This window comes from Camelus dromedarius, chromosome 27 (assembly GCF_036321535.1).
Source record: "Camelus dromedarius isolate mCamDro1 chromosome 27, mCamDro1.pat, whole genome shotgun sequence".
NCBI classification, from domain to species: domain Eukaryota; kingdom Metazoa; phylum Chordata; class Mammalia; order Artiodactyla; family Camelidae; genus Camelus; species Camelus dromedarius.
This window is the reverse complement of record NC_087462.1, coordinates 2,365,419-2,381,380: the sequence shown is the minus strand read 5'-3', so window position 1 is coordinate 2,381,380 and position 15,962 is coordinate 2,365,419. Positions and strand designations below refer to the sequence as shown.

The 15,962-nt window shown below is 60.8% G+C and overlaps 1 protein-coding gene across 1 annotated transcript; it reads left to right on the top strand.

Moving 5' to 3' along the window:
- The first annotated feature begins 198 nt into the window (after positions 1–198).
- Positions 199–13,961, top strand: CACTIN (cactin, spliceosome C complex subunit). Its single transcript, XM_064479722.1, has 10 exons — positions 199–403; positions 2,632–3,118; positions 5,788–5,883; positions 6,332–6,477; positions 7,284–7,446; positions 7,527–7,641; positions 10,669–10,861; positions 11,465–11,587; positions 11,716–11,999; positions 12,472–13,961. The coding sequence occupies exons 1-10, from the start codon at positions 243–245 to the stop codon at positions 12,960–12,962; spliced, it is 2,259 nt and encodes a 752-aa protein (XP_064335792.1). The 5' UTR covers positions 199–242; the 3' UTR covers positions 12,963–13,961.
- The last annotated feature ends 2,001 nt before the right edge of the window (positions 13,962–15,962 follow it).

Below are 15,962 nucleotides of genomic sequence, written 5' to 3'. Positions count from 1 at the left end.
GAAGAGCGAGTCCCCAACCCTGGCGGCGAGAGTCCGGCCGGAGCCCATCACGCAGGCCCTGTTTAAGGGCCGTGGAGAGGTTATAGGGGATCGGAGTCCGCGCAGGATGGGCGTCTGGATGGGTTCCTATCTCCTTGCTCAGGCGTGGATGGGGCAGCCAGGCACGCGCCGCGAGCGAGGAAGGCCCCCGGCACAGGCCCCGGATATTTGTGTCAGCGCCCCCGCCGCCACCGTCCCAGCCGATGGGTCGGGACACACGTTCGCGCTCACGGTCGGCCGGTCGCAGGGGCCGAAGGCAGCGGAGTCGGAGCCGAAGTCGGAGCAGAAGCCATGGGCGGCGAAACCGGCGGCGCCGGGATGACGAGGGGCGGCGCAGGCGGAGACGGAGGAGCCGGGAGCGCAGGTAGGATCGTTGTGTGAGCCGCGCTGAGGATCCGGCTCTAGCCCTCGGAGAGCTAGGAGACCCTCGAGTTAGTCACGGAGGACTTCCTGAAGAAGGGGACGTCTGAGCACGAGTCGGAATTAACCAGGCAGTGAAAGGAAAGCGAGAGGCGTTTCAGGCAGGGCACCTGATGATTGCAGGTACAGCAAGAAGCGCAGTGAGCGAGGCGAAAAGGGAGTAGATGAGGTTGGAGAGGAAACGGGAGACCAGATCGTGCAGTCTTGCGTACCGTCGTGAAGGGTTTGATTGTTATTTGGAGGGAGTAGGGCGCTGTGGAGGATTTTGAACCAGGGAGTGCTACGGTTTGGATTACCTTGCAGAAGTCCCGCTGGTTTCGCTTGGACTGAGAGGGTAGGCAGGAGTGACACCAGGGAGGAGGAAGATACTACCGTTGTCTAGGCAACATAAGATGATGGCCTTCAGGAGAGGGAGGCTGAGGGGAGGTCCAGTGGGAAACTGAGTAGATTTGATAGGAATTTCAGAAGCAGAAGTGACGCTTGCTAACAAAGGTGGGATGTGAGAGAGAAGAACTGTTGATGGTAGGTGGCAGGACTCAGTTGACTCCTAGGACTTGGGGATCAGCTTCCCCTCGGCCCACAGCCCTTTTTTTTCTGAAGATGAAGCACCTGGCCAGACTTTGCTTGAGTCTGCTCCAGTACAAAGGAACCAGAACCGTGATAGGCACTGACTCTCAGACCTGGGTCCCAGTGCTGGCTCAGCCCATAACTGACTGAAACCCAGGCCAGTCCCTGCCCCGTTGTGGCCCAGGTTTCCTCATCTGCGTCCTCCGGATGTCCGTGGAGCCTCTCCAGGCATGTGCTATCTTCCATCCCTTCAGCCTGTCTCCACACCATAGCCAGAGTGGCTGTAGTCAGACATAGCTAATCACTCTCTAGGTTGAGAAAGTGACTCTTCCTTTTGAGTCTCATAAGATCATTCCCACCCAGGAATTCCTGGAAGATATAAGCAGCAGAAATATTAAAGAGATGGCTTAAACCAGGGCTTGGCAAACCACGATCTGTGGACCAAGAATAGTTTTTATATTTTTAAACGGTGAGAAAAAAAGTAAAAAGAATAGTATTTCATGACATGTGAAAATTATGTGAAATTCAAATTTTGATGTCCAGAAATAAAATTTTATTGAACAAATTTATGCCCGTTTGTTCATGTAACCTCCGTGGCCACCTCTGCAGTGTGACAGCAGAGCTGAGTGGTTGTGCCCGAGACTGCCGAGCTCTTTACAGAGAAAAGTTTGCTAGCTCTGGGTTAAGTCCCTGGTGTTGATGTTTTCTTATTGATTCATGTGTAGCAGTAAGTCTTGTTATCATCTTTGAATTTTTTTTTCATCTACTATTTCCTATGGTTTTAATTATTCATAAGAACCAGCCACCCTAGATATATCATTAGAGCCAGTGTCATTTATGAAGATTTGACCAGATTTGTAGTTTGTATCTAAGGACTCCAAAATAATTGGGTTTTGTGATGTAGATCTTTTTGATGTGAGCTTAATAGGTAGAGCATTTAACAAGATAAAGGCAAATTTTGTTGCTCAAAGTCCCCCAACATTAAAGAATATGATCTTGAGACTCTATCCCTTCCCTTCCCTTCCCTGCTTACAGCACCCTTCCATGGTTCTTTATTCCTGCCGATATTACACCAGTTCAGTCCTGTAGGACAGTTAAACACCACTTCTTCCTGTAAGCCCTCCCTTGACACCTTGGACAGAGCCTATAGCTCCTGCACCATCAGGGAGCCCACCTCCCTGCCCTCCCTCCCTCCCTCCCCCTTGCTCCCTCTGCTTCAACCACACAGGCCTGATTGCTGCTTCTTGAATATGCCAAGCAAATTCCTGCCCCAGGGCCTTTGCTCTTGCTGTGCCATCTCCCTGGATCACTGTCTCCGCAGATCTCCTCATGGCTTCCTTTCCCACTTCCTCCAGTGTCACCACCTGACGGAGATCCTCCCTGACCTCCAGGTTCTAATGCTACCCACACTCTTTGTGGCTCATGGCACCATCTGGTCTCACACTGTGTGCTTACTTGTTGATGTGAGCCCCACAGAGCAGGGACCATCAATGTTTAGATCACGGCTATATCCCCTGAACCTCAAACAGCTCCTGGCATGCAGCAGGCGTCCAGGAAACAGCTGTCAAACAGATGCCCGACTGGCAGTCGGTGTTCCCTCCACAGGTCGGATTCAGATGAAGAGCGGTGGCGGCAGCGGCGAGGCAGGCGGAGCCGGAGCCCCCCACTGCCCCGATGGCGCGTGCAGGACGGGTCCTCTCAGTCCGACTCGGGTGATGACCGGCAGCAGCAGCAGCGGGGCCGATGGGCCCACCGCCGCCGGCGGGCACGCTCCTGGTCCCCGGGCTCCTCCACGTCCGGCTCTGCGTCCCCAGACCGCTCTCGGAGCCCCGGGGAGGCGGCGGCAGCCCTGAGCCAGCAGCAGAGCCTGCAGGAGCGGCTTCGGCTGCGGGAGGAGCGGAAGCAGCAGGAGGAGCTGATGAAGGCCTTCGAGACGCCCGAGGAGAAGCGCGCCCGCCGGCTGGCCAAGAAGGAGGCCAAGGAGAGGAAGAAGCGGGAGAAGATGGGCTGGGGCGAGGAGTACATGGGCTACACCAACACCGACAACCCCTTCGGTGACAACAACCTCCTGGGCACCTTCATCTGGAACAAGGTGAGCCCGGCGGGGCCACCGGCCGTTCCGTGCTGGCACCGTTCCCCGTCTCCTGGTTCTCGCTTCGTAGACTATTGACGCATTCTGTTTTAAAAGACATTATTCAGCATTGCCAGCACACGTTCCCAGGTTGTACCTTGCCATTCGGAGTGATTTCACACACGCACATGCCAGCTTCTGTGGTGTTGACTGTCTCCTGCAGTGTCAGATCTCAGGTACCCTGGGCCCACAGACTCAGCCTGGCCTCAGATGTGCCTGGAGAACAGGTTCTCTGCGTCACCGCCTGCCCATGGGATCCCACAGTCACAGATGCTCAGTCGGCTCAGAGCTGTCATCTCATTCCCTAGATGACAATCACACACCAGTCGCTTCCCTGCCAGCCATGGCCTTGGGCATGGGCTTAAAACAGCAGAATGTCCCTCACAGTTCTGGAGTCCAGAAGTGTAAAATCAGGGTGTCTGCAGAGCCATGTTCCTTCCCTCTACAGGTTTAGGGGAGACTCTTCCCTGCCTCTTCCAGCTTCTGGGGGTTGCTGGCCACTCTTGGCTCATAGCTGCATCCCTCACCGTCTCTGCCCCTATTGTCACATGGCTGCCTTCCCTATGCATCTGTGTCTTCATGGCGTTCCCTTGTCTGTGTCTGTGTGTCCCGATTTCCCTCCTCTTGTAAGGATGCCAGGCATTGGATTAGAGCCCGGGCTTATCCGGTTTGACATCAACTAATTACATTTGCAGAGACCCTGTTTCCAAATCAGGTCATGTTCACAGGTTCCAGGTTTTGGGACATGGACATACCTTTTTGGAGGTCACAGTTCAACCTGACACAGTGGGGGAGGGTGAGAGCGGGCGGGCACCAGCAAAGTCAAGGTGTCTCCCGCTTACCACACATGCTCCAGGCACAGATCCTTGCCACTGTGTTGAAGACATGGAGCTCATCCTACCTCAGGGCCTTTGCACTCACCATTCCTCTGCCTGGAACACTCCCCAGCCCTTCCCACGGCTGCTTCTTACTCAGCCTTCAGATCTCAGGTGCCGTGTCCCCCCTTCCTCTGAGAGGCCTTCCTGGCCCCCGTGGTCCCCTGGGTCCTGGTGTTCTTTATCAAGGTACCGCCTCTCCCTTCCTAGTGCTTTACTAACAAGCCCGTGAATCACGACCTTGCTGGGTACCAGATTCCATGTGGGCCCTGGGCGTGTGTCAGGGAGCAACAGAGACAAAGACCCCTGTTCCTGTGGGGCCAGCAGTCTGGTGCAGGAGACAGGCTGTAAATAAGTGAATTGGCTGAGTCCACAGAGGAGAGAACGAAGGCTTGGGGGCAGGAGGAGGGCACGGCGGCTGTAGTTTAAATACGCAGCTCCAGAAAGGTTTCTTTGCAAAGGCGACATCTAAACACACGTCTGCTTTATACGGTGCATTTCCTGCTGGACTGTGAGCTTGTGGGCCAGCTCTGTCCCCAGGCCCTGGCACACAGTAGGTGCTCTCTAAATGTCGAATGAATGAGCTGGTCTTGAGAGGTCTCCTGGTCCGGAGGCCTTCATCGGCCCTCCTGAGAGAAGCACGTGGAGGTTGGCCCCACTCAGCCGCTGAGGCCTCTCTAGTTCTGGTGGCGTCACATGTCTTGTCCCCACATCCTCGAGGCAGCCGGGCAGGTGGGGTGGAAGTTGCACAGAAACATGCCTCCGCACCTGGCGTGGCTCAGAGGGCGCTCTGTGTGTCCATCTGCACATCAGCCCACCTTGCTGCAGCCTTGTCAGCATCAGGACACTAAGCTGGTCATGAATGGCAGGCCTGGGACTTGAACCAGGCTGTCCGGCTCCCTGTCTGGGCCCTCAGCTTCTATTCCTTGTGGCTGGAGACACAGGGAGCGTGGTCATTGCCCGCCTGTGTAAAACATGGCGCCCGGCCCAGGCCAGGGCTGGGGAGGCTGAGGAGCCACATAGGTGCCAAGGGGTGGCCCCAGGCCAGGCAGCCCCGGGTCACACTTGAGGTGCGTGTTTCCATGTGCGGGGATCCTTGAGCACCCCTTGGAGCCAGGGGAGGTGACAGGAAGTACAGGGCTCGCAACTGCACGGGCAATGACTGTAAGATGATGCTGGGAGGGGTGGGGGGACTTGAGGAGCCAGTGCCCCAAGCACCCTCCAGCAGGTGAGGACAGGGACGAGGAGGGCCCGCGCGCTGTGCCCAGGGTCTGAGTGGGGCAGCTCTGCCTTTGCTCATCATGAGCCCCGCCAGTGCACCTTTGTAGCCTTCTTGTTCAGTCGCTGGTTCCACCTCTCCCCGCAGCAGCCCGGGGTCTGACCTGCTGAGGCCAGTGCAGCTGGGCTTCTGTGTAAAACAAGAGTCAGCAGGTGCAAGTAAGGCTCCTGTGTGTGAGATTCACGGATCCTGCCAGGGCTGGGGAGCTGCTGCTTCTCTGTGTCTCAGCGCACGTCTCAGGGCAGAGGGCAGGGCGCTCCTCACTGTGGAGCACGTTGAACTGATTCTGCAGGTGGTAAGGGGTTCGTGTCTTCCGTGGAAGCTGGGCGGTGGCCGTGGGCAGGGCTCTTCTCTCAGCCCCGCTCTCCTTATGCAGATGCTCTGCCTGGTGGGTCTCCGTCTCAGAGACCGTGGTCCTGGGGAGGGTGATGGGGGGGGAGGTGTCCCTGCTCAGTGGGCTGTGGTTGCCCTTCCAGGCCCTGGAGAAGAAGGGGATCAGCCACCTGGAGGAGAAGGAGCTGAAGGAGCGGAACAAGAGGATCCAGGAGGACAACCGGCTGGAGCTGCAGAAGGTGGCGGCACCCCGGGCCACCGCGCAGGGCCAGACGCCTTCTCCCCTTCTCTCCTGAGGGCTTAGGGCTGGCTCACCCTGGCTTACGTTGAGGGGGGCCTGATCGGGTTACGTGGAAAGTCCAGGGGTCATTGGCTTCAGGCACAGCTGGATCCGGGGGCCCAGGCAGTGACTCCAGAGAGCTGTTTCCCTCCACCTCAGCTCTGTTAGCCTCTGGGATTTGCTCTGAGATGCTCTCTGCAGGGTGGCTGAAGTGGCCACTCCAGGCTCCTGTGTCTCGAGCAGAAGACAGCCCCTTCTGTCCCCGGGGTCTGTCCAGAGCCTCAGGCATCCCTGGTTATAGTCCCACTTTGACCCTAGGGAGCCCCAGGGCTTGAGAGGGCATGGGGCAGACCCCACGGGAGCCCCGTCGTGTGCTGTCCCGCCCTCATCCTCCCCGACACCCCCAGGTGAAGCAGCTGCGGCTGGAGCGGGAGCGGGAGAAGGCCATGCGGGAGCAGGAGCTGGAGATGCTGCAGCGGGAGAAGGAGGCGGAGCACTTCAAGACGTGGGAGGAGCAGGAGGACAACTTCCATCTCCAGCAGGCCAAGCTCCGGTGCGGCGGCGGGCGGGGCCCCACCCCCCAACCCCCTCCTGGACCCCAGGGCACGGAGCCTGGTCTTGCCTGCTCCCCCAGCTGCCCCCTTGCCCCGTGAATTTCCACCCACCACCTCTTCGGGGTCCCTCCCTGACCCCTTTCTGGTGCCTGCCCCTGCCTCGTGCTTGCCACTTCTGGTTTCTTCGTCACACCCACTGCCCCGCGGGGCCGGGTGCTGAGGGACGTGCAACCCCGCTACTGGTAGAGGTGCGCGTGCCCAGCCAACACTAACTAGGCCCTCTCCACCGCCAGCCAGCCCCATTTACAGACGGGGAAGTGAGGCTCCTGGGGCGTCATGAGTTGCCCAAAGGCACGTGAGGTGTCTGAGCCCTGGGCCTGGCACCTGCTCGCCGTGCTGTCCGCAGCCGCACCAGCCCCCGGGGGCTCAGACCTGCCTGGGCACGGGGCTCCCTGCGGTTGAACCAGGGTCAGCCTCTGATGCGCGTCCCTGAGGCTCCGGATCTTTCACCCAGGTGGTCTGTCTGCTGGAAGGGGGCGGTCCTCTCTGTCCCTCTGTCCGGCCCACCTGCTGCTCTTCACACCCACGCTCGCTCCCGCCTCTGCCCCTTGCGGGGCCTGTGCCTTCTTACTGCCCTGTCTTCCTCCTCCACTGATGCCCCCCCTTCCAGGAAGCCTTCCCTGTCCTCCACCCACTGCGGGAGGGACTCCACCCCTGGCTCCTGTGCCAGTCAATCCCCAAGGGCAGGGTCTTCAGGAGGGCGAGCCCACCCCCGGCTCTGACCCTGCCCCCGGCTCTCTGGCAGCTCCAAGATCCGCATCCGAGATGGGCGGGCCAAGCCCATCGACCTGCTGGCCAAGTACATCAGCGCCGAGGACGACGACCTGGCTGTGGAGATGCACGAGCCCTACACCTTCCTCAACGGCCTCACTGTGGCCGACATGGAGGACCTGCTGGAGGACATCCAGGTACTGCCAGCGCCGCCGGGCCCCGCCGCCACGCCCGGGCCCCGGCAGGCCCTCACCGCCCTCTGCGCCCCCACCCCCAGGTGTACATGGAGCTGGAGCAAGGCAAGAATGTGGACTTCTGGCGGGACATGACCGTCATCACAGAGGATGAGATCTCCAAGCTCCGCAAGCTCGAGGCCTCGGGCAAGGGCCCAGGTAACGCGGGCTGGGCCGCCCGGGCACACATCTGGGTTTGCTGGGAGCCGCCAGGGGGCAGCACTGGGCAGCAGGACGGCCAGCCCTGCGCGAGGGGCTCTCTGGCAGGGGGAGGGGCTCACCCTGCAGCGCCCACAGGCTTCCAGGCTGAGCGCTTGGCTTCTGTGGGAGCAGCACCAGGGGGGCTTTTTGGTTTGGGTTCCAAGCTTTTGCCAGAGGCTCAGTCGACTTGAGGGAAAGCAGGACCCACCTCCACTTGGTGTGACCGCTTGCAATCTCGCATTCCTTTTCAATCAACTTTTTTCATCAAAACAAGTGCACGCGTGTAATGGCAAGGGAGGCACGCCCGGCAGCGGTTTGGGCCCAGACCATTCTCGGGGGGGCCGTCCTGGGCGCTGTGGTCGGTGGGCAGCCTCCCTGCCCCCACCCACTCGGTGCCAGGAGCCCCCTGGTCATGACAGCCATGGATGTCCCCCTGACATGGCCCGGTGTCCCCTGGGGGGAGATGGAGTCCACTCCGGTTGAGAGCCACTTCTCTAAAAGCTCAGGTGGCCGCGGCAGTCCCTCCCCCTGAAGCCGCCGGCTTTAACGATGTCCAGCTCCCGGGGGTCTTAAGTCCACGTTGCCAAGCTCCATCTCTCATTGCCCACCCGCAGTGGCCGAGGACATACGCCCTCCTGTGCAAATGCTTGCTGCTCAGACGGGGTGGTCGAGCAGCTCCCTTCCTCTTAGGAGGATGAGGAATAGCCTCTATCTTTGTAAGCGGGGTTTTGTTTCTCTCAGCCCATTTAGCAGCGTGGCTGTAAGTAATTCCAGGGAACGGAAGGATATCTGTCATCAGAAATGCCTGTCCAGAAACATTTCCTTTGGTGGCAGTGGGCTGGCCGGAAGGGCGCTGCAGGGCCCTGGGACAGGATGGGGCAGGGCGCACCCTCCAGTAACTTCTGGGGAGAGGCAGGAAGTCGTGGCGTCTGGAGCGCCAGGAATCTTCTCCAGCCGGTGGTTGCAGGACGGGTCTGGAACTCCAGGGGCAGGGCCTTTCCCCCCAACCCTGGGGCTGCAGAAAAGCGTGGAGGGACATTGTGTCCAGGGCTCCCCACGAACCTAGTCCATATCCTCCCCCTGGCACTTCCCTTCCCCTCCTTCTACCACGTCGGTCGCCCCTCTGTGCATTTTCCCTCATCACATGGTACGGTCAGGGTCCCAGGTGGCTCCAGGTGCCCTCAAAGAGTGTGTGTGTGGCTTTATTTCTTCTTTTGGCCTGATTCCAGGAGAAGACGGGAGCCTGGAGGTTTGACTCCATGGCTCCCGGAGTCTCGCCCGCGGGTGCTGTTCTTCGTCCTTTCAAATTAAGTTGGACCCTTTTCTTTCCTCTTCTCTCCTCCCCTCCCCTTTTCTCTTTCTTTTTTTTCTCTTTATAGCTAGAAAATCCTAACTGTACAATCAGGTGCACAGTAGAAAATGCACCTGGACTCCCCTACACCCTCCCCAGCGGGTCCCCGGACTCCCCTGCACCCTACCCAGTGGGTCCTCCCAGTGGGCATCTCTGAGGAGATGCCCTTTCCCACCCGAACAGGGAGGGCCTCCCGTCTCCCCTCCGTGCTGCCGTCTCCTGACATGCTGACCCAGAGGGTGCTCAGCCGGGCCTGTTGGTGGCCATCAGCAGTGGCTTAGCAGCCATGGCTTCCATGGGAGCGGCACCCGTGTGGGCTGTCTGTTAAGGTTGTAGGTTTTCACCGGTGGCTCCGTCCGTTTGAGCGAGTACAGGCCCAGCTTATGTTTGAGTCAGTGCAGGACGCGGCTCCACTTGGCTGGGTGTGGGAGTCATCACCAAGTTCGGTTTTGGTCCCACGATGTTCCTGCACCTGCTGCAGACTAAGGCCAGGCTGCTTGGTAGCCCAGCGGAGGGTGGAGCCTCCAGATGCTGATTCCCAGCTTGGGAAGGGACTGAGGTCTTTCTTCACCCTGTCTGATCAGCTGTGACCTTTTGTCCACTGGCAGGGGTCGCAGAAGCCGGCTTTGAGTAGAGAATACAAGGTGGTCACCTGCCCCCGCATTCTCCCAGCAGCTGCAGACTGGGCTCCCCTTGGCCCAGCACAGTGCTAGGGAAATGGCAGCCAGAGGCCCAAGGAGGCCCTTGCCCTTGGGAAGCCACGAATCCGACATGCAGGCCAAGGGAGCAATGTGGGGGTCAGGGAAGTCTTCCCAATAAGAGGGTTGTTCTTGCTGAGCACTGAGGACAGGTGGGATCTAGGAGACAAAGGCTCTGGGGCGGGCACACACACACACACACACACACACACACACACACACACACACCACACATTGGTGTCTAATGAGCAACAAACAAGGAAGCCCATGTGCGGGGGAGAGGTAGCGTCAGGCAGCATCTGCCTCGCCCTCAGGGGCCTCTCAGTCTAGAGGGGGAGCGACATGTACCTGGGCACTCCAGCTCGTGACAGGTGCTAGGACAGACTGCCCTGCAGGACAGAGGGGCCCGCTTAGCTCAGGGCGGCATCAGGACTTCCTGCAGCGCCTGGGAGACAAGCGCTGTCCTGCCGCCTGGAGCTCGCACACTACACCAGGCCCAGCTAAGCACTCACGTGCTTAGTCCCACTAGGCTTCACAGAGGGGGAGACTGAGACCCCGAGAAGGTGAGCCACTTGCCCAAGATCACACAGCAGGGACTGGCAGAGCAGAATCTGAATTCTGGAGGGTCTGGCTGCCAGGTAAACCCTCCTGGTTCCACATGGTTCAGGGTGGGCAGTGGTGGCTGGAGTTAAGGTCAGATTCACTGGGAGGGGCTGAGAGATGCCTGCCCGGCCTCCCTCAGGCCCAGGGAGTCAGCCATCCCAGCCAGCGTCCACACTGTTGCCAGCTTGGTGTAGAAGGATCCAGCCAGGGTCAGGGGTGAACCAGAGACCAGGAAGGAGACAGGACCCCTGGTGGCTGAGGTTGTCACAGGCAGAGTGAAGGGGTTAGGACCTGGGCCCAGCCCCGCACTGAATGGCCCCCACCCCACTGCAGGTGAGCGGCGAGAGGGGGTCAACGCCTCAGTGAGTTCCGACGTGCAGTCGGTCTTCAAGGGGAAGACGTACAGCCAGCTGCAGGTCATCTTCCAGGGCATCGAGGGCAAGATCCGGGCCGGGGGCCCCAACCTGGACATGGGCTACTGGGAGAGCCTGCTGCAGCAGCTGCGCGCCCACATGGCACGTGCCAGGTGAGTAGGGGCCTCTCCCGGGAGCCACAGGCCAGCGCCACGGCCTGAAGGGCCCCGCCTGGCCTCCAGCAGCCTGCCTGACTTCCTTCCTGCCTCTGCTGAGCACCTGGTCTTTGTTTTCCCTGGGTCGGCAGACATCACAGGAAGCCCCTGAGGCCGTTGTCCCCCACCTTCCACAGGCCCCACACCCCAGTATACAAATTCTTGGCGTGCTTGGCACCGCCATGTAAACACTGCTTGTCGGCCGTCAAGTGCAGTTGCTGCTAAATTTATCCTCTTCCTCACTGCCTGTGTCCTGTTCCAGCCCAGCTTGGCCATTAAGTCACGCCTGCGTGTGAATACCCGAGCACAGGGACCTGCCACTTCTCTGCCAAGGGATGGCTGTCTGGGGTCTGTGGCCCTGAGTCCCATTTTCCTTGTGACCAAAACCTGGGCCCTCGACTGGCCGTTCCTGTCAGGGTCTCCGTCTGTGCCATGGCCACTGGTTGGTTGCCCTCTCAGTCTGCATGTCCTTGCAGCAAGAAGGGGTGGTCATGAGAGAGCCTGGGGGGTGGCGCTCCTTGCCCTCAGAGTGTCAGGGTGACCACCTGGCCTGTGTTCCAGGCTCCGCGAGCGGCACCAGGACGTGCTGCGGCAGAAGCTGTACAAGCTGAAGCAGGAGCAAGGGGTGGAGAGTGAGCCCCTGTTCCCCATCCTCAAGCAGGAGCCACGGTCTCCCAGCCACAGGTAGGCCAGCAGCCGGACAACCCCACCAGGCTGGGGGCCCTGCCCGCCTCTGAAGGGGCTGGGCCGCACCGGCCGCCCGCCCGCCTGCCTGCCCGCCCGCCCGGCTCAGTCCAGCCCTCTCTCTGCAGCCTGGAGCCTGAGGACCCGGCCCCCACCCCACCTGGGCCCTCCTCAGAGGGCGGCCCCGCGGAGCCGGAGGGGGAAGGGGCGGCGCCCGCAGAGGGAGAGGCGGACGGAGAGGCGGTGCTCAACGAGGAGGACCTGATCCAGCAGAGCCTGGACGACTACGATGCTGGCAAGTACAGCCCGCGGCTGCTCACGGCCCACGAGCTGCCGCTGGACGCCCACGTGCTGGAGCCAGACGAGGACCTGCAGCGCCTGCAGCTGTCCCGGCAGCAGCTCCAGGTCACAGGTGCGTGCGGGGGCGGGGGCGGGGGGGGGGCTCCCGCCCGGTAGGGGGTCTTGATGGGGAACCTGCTCCTGATCCTCTCTGAGCAGAGGCTCATTCACTGTCTCGCCCATTCATTTGTTCTGGGCGGGACGGCGGGTCCCAAGGACACAGGGATGGCAGGTTTTCTTTCTGTGCCCCCCTCCGCTCCGAGCTCCACACACCACGTGCTGGCCGGGGCCCTGGCCTCCCTGGGCATCGTCACCCGTACAGAGAAAGTCGCTGGGGAGAGGCCCCTTCCCTGAGGTCCCCCTGTGGGTCTCTGACCACCTGGCACTTCAGCCAACTCACAGGGGCGCATGGTGTTTGATGCCCGCCCAGGAGGAAGGGGGAGCGTTGGGGGCCTGCCCCTCAGCGGGCCTCAGCTCCCCTCGCAGGAGGGCTTGGAGGGTGGCAGTGGCGGTGCCGGGTCCAGGTTAACGTGCCCCACCCACAGGCGACGCCAGCGAGAGCGCAGAGGACATCTTCTTCCGGCGGGCCAAGGAGGGCATGGGCCAGGACGAGGCACAGTTCAGCGTGGAGATGCCGCTGACCGGCAAGGCCTACCTGTGGGCGGACAAGTACCGGCCGCGCAAGCCGCGCTTCTTCAACCGTGTGCACACGGGCTTTGAGTGGAACAAGTACAACCAGACGCACTACGACTTCGACAACCCGCCGCCCAAGATCGTGCAGGGCTACAAGTTCAACATCTTCTACCCCGACCTCATCGACAAGCGCTCCACGCCCGAGTACTTCCTGGAGGCCTGCCCCGACAACAAGGACTTCGCCACCCTGCGCTTCCACGCCGGGCCGCCCTACGAAGACATCGCCTTCAAGATCGTCAACCGTGAGTGGGAGTACTCGCACCGCCACGGCTTCCGCTGCCAGTTCGCCAACGGCATCTTCCAGCTCTGGTTCCACTTCAAGCGCTACCGCTACCGGCGGTGACGCCCCAGCCTCCTCTCGGACCCCCTCTGGGACCCAGAGAGCTGGCAGGGGGCGTGAGGGGCCTGCAGTCCCCTCTGGCTGGGCCTTGTCCTCACAGGGCCTCCCTTTCCCCGGCGTGAGCACGGGCCACGGGAGAGCCCGCCTCAGAGAGCTGAGGGGGCGATGGGATGGGGGGGTGCTGATGGGGTTGTCAGAGCCCAGGGAACCCAGCACGTGTCCACCGGCCTCAGTTCTCTGACCGCCGCCCGAGCCCCATCTGAGACAGACCTCACATGGCGTGCCCTGAGCCAGGGCTGCAGGGGGCTCACCAGGGGCAGGTCACTGAGTCCAGGTCGTCGATCAGTCCCTAGACACAGCTGGCAGCTGCAAGACCGGCAGGACCGGAGCTCCAGGCCCTTCCCGCAGGCTGCCTTCCTCGGGCCCGTGAGTGCATGTTCCAGGAGCGTGCATCCGGGACACCTGGGCTCTGCGGTCCCCCCAGCTCACTCCTGGTGCTGGCCAGGTCGGTCTCCTCCACTCTCAGGTCTGGGAACCAAAGGTCACTGGGACATCCTTCCACAGCCACTGAGCACAGGGGCTCCCGGGTGCCCCACCTGGCCTGGGCCTTCAGGCGTCCCTCCACAGCGGGACGGCTGTGTTCCTCAGGGCTGCCTCCCAGCCACCACAGAGCCACCCTCCTCGTCCCCGCGTCTCGGACGGGGACAGGCGCGGGCCTGACAGGTACGACCACTCAGCCAGCCACCGACTGTCAGCAGTCCACCAGGCAGGCCGAGTTCAGAAGCAGATTTCATGTTTTCTTACGTACACGTCTCCAGCCCAAAGTGGGGGAGCTCTGGCGGGCCCCGCCCAGACCCTCGCGCCGTCTGGAAGCACTGCAGGCGGTTTCTCTGCAGACTTTTTTAGGTGTAGGGGAGGGGGGTGGAATCCTGTTTATTTTCATTTAATTGGTCTACTGGTGAGATTGCATGTTTTTTTAATAAATGTTTTATTTTAGAATAATTTTAAATTTTCAGAAATGCTACAAAGGTGGTCTAGCGTTCCTGCCCCCACACCCACACCCAGCTGTCCCCACCGTTGACGTGTCTAACCACGGCACAACTGCACAACTGAGGAAGTAGGCAGCTAAGACGGCCTTTTGAAAGCAACCACAGCACCTAAAAATAGTTAATAGTAGTCCCTTAGGGAACGTGTAGTCTCAGGGTTTCCTCCATCTTCGCCCCCGACCCTCAGCCTCGTCTCCCGGGACAAGGGTGCGATCATAAACGCCCCAGACTCGGACACAGGCGCGGGAGGGAAGTAGCTGCTCCCCAGAGCCAGGGGGACGATGCGCAGCAGGGTCTGGGGATGTCTGTGGTCATCACGACTGGGGGCTCCTGGCCTCGAGTGTGGGGACCAGGGAGGCTGCTCCACACCCCGCGGTGCCCAGGACAGCCCCGCAGAGGGCGGCCTGCCCCGATGTCCACAGCGCAGAGACTGACACTCCCCAGGCTGCTGGCCGTCTCCCAGCCCTGACTCACTATCCCAGGAGCTTCTGGGTCCACCCTGGCCTCCACCTTGCCTGCCTGACCTCACACAGCCTCATGTGGCAGTGGACACATTCTAGACAGCAGAGCCTGGGGACTTGGCAGGGGCACCCACTCCACATGGCAGGCCCCGGCGCAGCCAGCTGGCCTGGTCCAGGATGAAGAGCCCATGTCGTGATGCCCGCAGCCATACCCACCCCTTCTGGGACCCTCAAAGGACATCAGTCAGCAACTGCTGACTGCCAGAGCAGTCTTAGACTCCTTTGGGCTGCCACGACCAACTGGTGCTTGGCCTGCTCTGCTGTCTGGGAGTTGGACAGGCCCCTGGGAGTGGGGGTGGGGGCTGCAGATCTGGGAGGCACTTCACGCCTAGCACAGTGCTTGGTCGCCAGGTGGGTAGGGCCCTGTTCTGTTCTCACAGTGCCGGCTGTGCATGGCCACGAGGGTCTGGCCTGAGCTGGTGTTACCTGGACCTCACACCAGCCTTACGCAGTAGCATCTATGTGCGTTTGGGGAAGCAGGAGGCTCTGGGTGGCAGGAACAAGCTGGCAGTGCCCCCAACTTGCTGGGTGCGTGTTTAGCCAGGAGCCCCCAGTACAGAGGGAGGAGAGTTGGGCTCAGGCGCCCTCTAGGCAAGGAGCCAGGCTGGGGTGGGGAAGGCCCTGGGTCTGAGGGACCTCAGAAGGGACACCAAAGGCTCCATGGAGGGTCACAGGTGCTAGGCAGAGGAGGGTGGAGCCTGCCTTGCAGAGGAAGAGGCAGCACGTGAGCCCAGGGCAGGGCTGAACGCAAACCCAGCAGCTGAACTTTTCCCCGTGACACTGGGGAGCCACAGAGGGTGAGTGAGCAGGGCAGGGCTGCCAGCTGGGGGTCAGGGAGACCCCTTTAGGCGACTGGGGGCACCACACCCACCCAACTGCCCCAAGACCCCCCACCCTGAACCAAGGTCCACCCAGTGACCCTCAAGCTGCCCCCAACCCCCATCCCAGCCCCTTTCAACCCCCACCTCATCCTCTTCCTGCCCCTTGGCTGTGTCTGAGGCTAAGAATAGATGTTCCCTGCCTGCCTCCCAGCAAAAACCACAGCCATGGGGGGCACATCCTGAGCCTGGCCTCTGTTCCCACCATCTGGCCCCTACCCACCCCCAGGCCATCTCAACCCCTCCCATGCCTCTTGTGTGCCCACTGAGCAGAGCAGGGGAAACAGGAGACCTCCAGAAGGTGGTGGAACCCAGTGCTCACGTTCAGGTCCTACCCACACGTGGCCTTGGACATGTCATTTCTGCTCTCTGGGCCTCAGTTTCCCCATCTATAAAATGAGCATCTTTGCCCACTGCCGTGCAGCTGTGGTGAGACCCAGACATTGCAAGTCAAGTGCGCTTCTCTGACCCCTGCCCTGGCTGTTTTTCAGAAGGAACACTGTCCTTATCATGGAGCAGAGGAAGTGGGAACCGAACAGTCTTCATCTCTCACCTCCA

Coding starts and splice junctions, on each gene's coding strand:
- CACTIN (XM_064479722.1), top strand. CDS start 243: ATGGGTCGGGACACACGTTCGCGCTCACGGTCGGCCGGTCGCAGGGGC. Junction 3,119..5,787: donor GCACCTTCATCTGGAACAAG/GTGAGCCCGGCG, acceptor TTGCCCTTCCAG/GCCCTGGAGAAGAAGGGGAT. Junction 7,642..10,668: donor GGCCTCGGGCAAGGGCCCAG/GTAACGCGGGCT, acceptor ACCCCACTGCAG/GTGAGCGGCGAGAGGGGGTC.